A 6,000-nucleotide genomic window follows, 5' to 3' on the forward strand; every position below is an offset into this window, starting at 1 on the left:
ATGAGCAAACGATGAGAACACTGGTGAAAATTGAATATATTTCATTTTAAGTTTGTCAACCGACCTACAAACCAATTATAAAATGTGTATGTGTTTTTGTTTTTAAAAAAGAGGGGATGAATTTCAATCGCTGGGAAAATTAAAAAACAGGTTCTTATCTGGTATGTTTCTAAGATAGGTAATTTGAGAAATTAAATGTTTGTTTCATCCCCATCCCAACAATTTCCAAGACATAAAGTTACCGTAAGGGTCGGGTTGTTCCACCGATTCAACAGTATATCCATGGTTGGTTGGAAAAAAGCACCAAGGTACATTTCGCTCATCTAGTGGACTCCAGCAACAGCCACGCTGCTCACAACTTTTCTGTTGAAAGAAAAATATTTGTTTAAATATTATTTATTGAGAGGGGTTCAATTGGAACTTTATTATTGCAACATTTATTGGTATCCAAATAAAGAATTTGACCAGTTTTAAATTGAATATACTTGTGGCCTAACAAGAGGACAAAACCCAACACCAAAACAACTTCATTCGTTTATATTTGTATAGTATTTTCAAGCAGACTGGTTTACGACGTTCACTCGCCTGATGAGTCATAATTACCAAAGAGAATTAAGTACTTTAAAGAGTCCAAAGTATCAAAAAACAAACACTTATAAACTGATTATCAGACACACCTTTGAGGCTCCAGAATCAGGAAAGCAGTCCACCCTTTCACCATTAGGAATATTTGGACATTGTGGAACAAATACTTCTGTTGTCTCTGTAAAAAAAATCATTTGTAAATACATAAATGTAATTTTTGGTTTCAATTACAAAAACAAAAATAAAAACCAGGATTACAACATTTTATAATGGAGTCACAGGTCCTTTGGTTGTTTATTACCAATGCTTAGGCATCAATATTTAAATGTAAAAACATTTTTGCTGAAGATGCATCACATCAATTTTACCTAACATGGCGAAACATGAGTAGAATTTCACTATATTTAAGTTTTCATCCACATGTAGATTCACTTACCATCCTGAATGTACCCAGGTTCACCGGTAACAAAAAGAACGATGAAAGCAACAGCAATCACCAACATCAATGCAAAGAGGACCATTAAGGTCACTTCCAAACCCGAGAAGCGCCTTTTCCCCATCTAAAAACACAAAAGCAAAAGGTATACTAGCTGAGAGTTTGCAAGGGTCAACAGATTTAGAACCAATTAATTAAGCCATCACTTTAAGGGCACAGTCTTAAAGGTCTGATATAGTTTCTTTCTTAATGAGGCCAATTGACAGGACATACAGCGACCCAACAAAAAAAACAGTAGCCTTTATCAAAACCATTGATGAAATATTTCTGAAATATAGAATATGTGGACGTTATCTTAAATTCCCTTTCAATTTGTGATTTATATACGTCAGCATAGTTTTAACAATTATTTTTGGCATTGCCTATGAGAGAGGCAGCCCAGTGAAGGAGTGGTTAGCATGTCTGAATCACAGTTCTGAGATCGAGGGTCCAATCCGTGGTGGGTTCTGACCTTCCATTGCGGATATTGCATGATCTCCCCGTGAACCATGCACCGGGGAAGTGGGCCGATAGTTGTCTAGAGGTCTAAACGAGTTGGTGAAAAGGTCAATAGTTAATAGCCCATTAAAAAATTAAGAGCATGAAAGGGAATTTGTGTTAACACTGTGTCCCAGATGCACAAAGTCAGTTACTAACTGAATCACTATTCTTCACAAATAAGTCCTACTTATTTCTTCTATTTTCTCTGTACTAATCAGACGTCCCTCTGATCGGAGCGTTTAGCTGCTTTATATTATTACAAAACAGAATATAGATTTGCTCAATTCATTTAGAACACATTAGATATTAGTCACTTCACTCAAGCCATTTAAAATTCCCTCCACTGTAGTCTTGTAGACAGAAACAAGGTTAATATAAAGCTGTTTGTGGGGTTATGTGTCTGTTTGGGTGAATTAGACATTTATTGCCATCCTGTTTAATGTGCTGTGAAGATCAAGCGAGGGCAAAACAACAGACAAATGGCCCAGCGTGATTCTGAGTCAGGCGGATGATGCAATGGTAAAAATGGCCTGAAAACATTCGAAGTGAAGCAGAAAATGTTCCAAACATACAGTCAAGTCTGTGGAAAAAAAAAGCCAAAACAATTCTTATCTTGTTAACACCAGAAGAATTGATTTGAATTTAACAAACGGCAAATAAAACTGGTATTTTCAGCAAGAATAATTCATCAAGAAGATAATTGAATTGCCCTTTCCAAACGAGTCCATATAGTATATGCTTTCAAAAATGTAAAGGTCTCTTTCACAGTATGCTTGCGGTCATTCTCATTCCCATGAGTTCTGACGCAATTGGCCAAGTGTGAGCAGATAAATTACCCCACAATCCATCATATTCCTATTGTCGGCAGTCACATCATCAGTAGTTACATTGTAACCACTTCCTTTAGCGCACATACATGCCTACCTGACCACAGAACAACTGAGCATGACTTTATTTTATCCATAGAATTTGTTATATCAGCTGTTTTGACATGTTTTAGACATTATGCAATACATTTATATCCAGATCTGTACTGTACCGCACTTTGGGTTTCAAATCTATGTCTTGTTAACAAATATATTAGAACATGTGAATGACAAGTGTCATTTGTTAAAAACCACATTGATTCCTGAAATAATAAATAGTGTTGAATATCTATGCTGAGCGTCAGATTTATGAGAGCTGTCAAATGTCTTGAAAAACAACCATTGTAAAGCTCAGGGACGGTGGAAAATCAATTAGAGTAATTGCACAAACTTTGGCCTTTGTCTGTACAATCATTAGTAATGTCCTAAAGAAAAAAAACAAATAAGTGGGCGATTAAAATTATGCACAAATACATACTACATCACGTGTAATGTTTTAGAAAGAGACCCAACATACAAGACACACACACAAAATAATCATATTCATATATATTCATATATATATATATATATATATATATATATATATATATATATATATATATATATATATATATATATATATATATATATATATATATATATATATATATATATATATATACACATATATAATTTTTCAACATTCTACAAGGTTATTTGCGACAAGAACTAAGAATCCCACCACACTTTTCCCAGATACTATCTTGTTCATAATAGGCTGCTTAATGAAATGTGCTTTTCTGTTGCTGCAGCGGGTTTTCAAGAGGTTACATTATTCTTTTTATGGTTGCACATAAATTTAATCCTACTTTCACTGAATTCTTCATTCTTTGCCACTTCACAGAAGCACGTTCTACAATCTCACTACAAGTAACATTGCCTACTTTTTGCACAAACTCAGTAAGTAGAGTAGCAGTATAAATTATTGTTGTTGTTGTTACAGACTAAGAATGGCAGTAGCTGTAATTTTACCTTGGCTTCCTCTGCTGTTCCGGGGCAAAGTTCTCCTCGAAGTGCCTGAACCTAAACTCGACAGCAACTAATAATCCACATGATATATTGTGCCTTTAGACACACACGCAAAGACACACCCCCCTTCACACACTCCGTCTAGGACTTGAAGACCTTCCAATATATTTCATATTTCATTATAATTGAGAACTGCTGAGTCACAACTCATCAAATGAGTTTGCAGAGGACATTTATGGTAACACTGGGAGCTCTTTAATGCCTTATGGTCTACATTTTCACTAAAATCTGACTTTGCCAATACCACATACTTAAAAATGAAGAAACATTATCATTTTGTGGAATATTTTTAAATATTTCACCCGTAATTATTATTGGATGTATTTATATTTCCGACTATATGGACTTTTTGAATGATTACATTCATCTCATATCATTTATTGAACCACATGAGGGCAAAATAATAACAAATGACATTTACTATGATGCTTCTAATTTTAAACTCTGCTCTGGACACGCTCAGATGTAACACGAGTATCTTCTTGATCTTGAGTTGCACTTTGTAAAGTCTTTTCGTCTCATGGACTTTATATTCAATGGGTGAGGTTGATTTAAATATGATGGCATACAGGGATTAGTGAATTGTTTCTCTTACATTCCTTATCAAGCTTTATTGTTGTTCATTCCCTGCAGCATTTCCCCCCTGGTTTCTATCTTTATGCAGGAAAAACTGTTTAGTGTCACTGTGAGTAGAAGGCGGGGCAGACTGAATGTGTTGCCAGGGCAAAATCACGGGACACTGGGAGACAAGCAAAAAAAAAAAAGAAAACACACACACTCATACTTACGTATGGGCAATTTGGAGTGTTCAATCAGCCTACGATCCAGGTTTTGGGACTGTTGCAGGACCCAGAGTACAGCAAGGCAACCCACACAGGCTTGGGAAGAACATACAAGGGTAAGCAGTGTTGAAAACTAATTAATAAAAAATACAGTATACAGTATTTTCAGTATTTGCTCAGATTATTCATCCTGTTGTCTATTTTTTGCCCAAATAAATGACTTAATTTAAACATATACCTCTCATAAGCACTAGAAAATAAAGCTCATTTAATCAATATAATAGTAGGCCTGTATCTACTCCCCCATTTCAAGTCACTACTGTTTTGTAATTGATGATGTACAGCACAAACAAAATTCTATCTGTGCTAAATAATGCATTGAACGAAATGACTAGCACTAGATTTTTAAGGACCCAATATTTCTTAAAGTTGGACTACAGAAAAATAGGAAAGCAATACTAGTGATTGAGATTGAAATACTTTTACTGTGCTTACCTGTGTACAAGAAGAACATTAGTAGCTCTTGAATAGCACCATTTTCCTAATCCTTTACTGATCATCCTGCTCCCTCATCAGTGTTTCTCTCTTTACAAATCCAATTCCACTCTGCCAGTAGCAATTTCAGGTGCTCTCCCTCTAGAATGCGGCACGGCACCAATTCCAATAGAACAAACTGAAATTGGCTATTCAGTTCCCTGTATCGATCCAGTCTTGTTAAAAGGAGGCACTCAACATTGAGAGCTGCCAACCAGCCAGCCTTAGTTTAGGAATGACTGTGTGGTAAAGTGCTTGGTATTGTGGTTTTGTATAAGTAATGTAAAAGTACTTTCTGAGAGCCTTGACTAGCATGTTCCAAAACAATAACAAACACTGGACAGTCATGTGTCCAATATATATTTCTTTTTGATTTGGTTTGAGTGCATGCTATCTTGACTTAATTATTATATTATATTTCCAGCAAAAGATTTTTCAGGCAAGTACCGCATATGCCATGTAGAAAAAGTGTGAGATCACCACCATATATTAGTTGGTATATATTATACAACATAAAGATTAATTAGTTTCTGAGTGTCAGGGACAAATCAATGGGCATAGGTATAAACAATAATCATTATTATTACTAAGTTGCATTATACAATGCATAGTAAAAGTGTGCCTTTCATCCACAGAATTGTCACATGTAATGATAAACCCTCCAGGCACCAAAAAAAAGTGAAGTTGATTTTACATGTACTAAAATGCATCTTTACTTACACAAAATTCATGTTGCAAAAGCACTCAATTTCATCAGAAGTACTTCTTTATCATGATCCAGGGATCAAATCCAAGAGCCACACAAGGAGAGGAACATCTTAACATAACTGTTTTCAGCTGTGGCCAGTCCACCCCTCTGACTTCCTATTTATAATTAGGCACACTCCCTTCACCTGCTCTCAGGAGCAAAGGGTGGCAGCCATATTGGTTCAGGACTCTTGTAAATAGATTTCCTGGAGTCCCCGCACTTGACTTTCTGACATCGTCTATGTCAGCCTGCGTGGGCATTTTCTGTCATGGTGCACTTTGCAGTGTGGGACCCTTAACCACCAACCCCCCACCACCAACCACCCCCACCCCCGGGGATGCCACTAGTGTGAAACAGCCTTTACTCGCATTATACTGTGTAAGTGGATACTGTGCGGGTAGCAACAAGGAATCTCCTCATTGCCATGGCAACGCTGAG

At 36.1% G+C, this 6,000-nt stretch overlaps 1 protein-coding gene across 6 annotated transcripts in view; it reads right to left on the minus strand.

Moving 5' to 3' along the window:
• Nucleotides 1-5,685, minus strand: part of si (sucrase-isomaltase) — a 61,795-nt gene extending 56,110 nt beyond the window's left edge. For 5 of the 6 annotated variants that reach the window (XM_077611114.1, XM_077611112.1, XM_077611117.1 and 2 more), the window contains exons 1-5: nt 5,535-5,685; nt 4,287-4,376; nt 1,022-1,145; nt 678-763; nt 243-363 (exon numbers count right to left, since the gene is read on the minus strand). In XM_077611114.1, coding sequence (XP_077467240.1) covers nt 243-363; nt 678-763; nt 1,022-1,145 — 331 coding nt within the window. In that variant the 5' untranslated portion in view covers nt 4,287-4,376; nt 5,535-5,685. The remainder of the gene's footprint in view (nt 1-242; nt 364-677; nt 764-1,021; nt 1,146-4,286; nt 4,377-5,534) is intronic. The other variant, XM_077611118.1, reaches the window with a different exon arrangement.
• Nucleotides 5,686-6,000: the final 315 nt, after the last annotated feature.

This window comes from Stigmatopora argus, chromosome 10, assembly GCF_051989625.1.
Source record: "Stigmatopora argus isolate UIUO_Sarg chromosome 10, RoL_Sarg_1.0, whole genome shotgun sequence".
In the NCBI taxonomy this organism is placed as follows: Eukaryota; Metazoa; Chordata; class Actinopteri; order Syngnathiformes; family Syngnathidae; genus Stigmatopora; species Stigmatopora argus.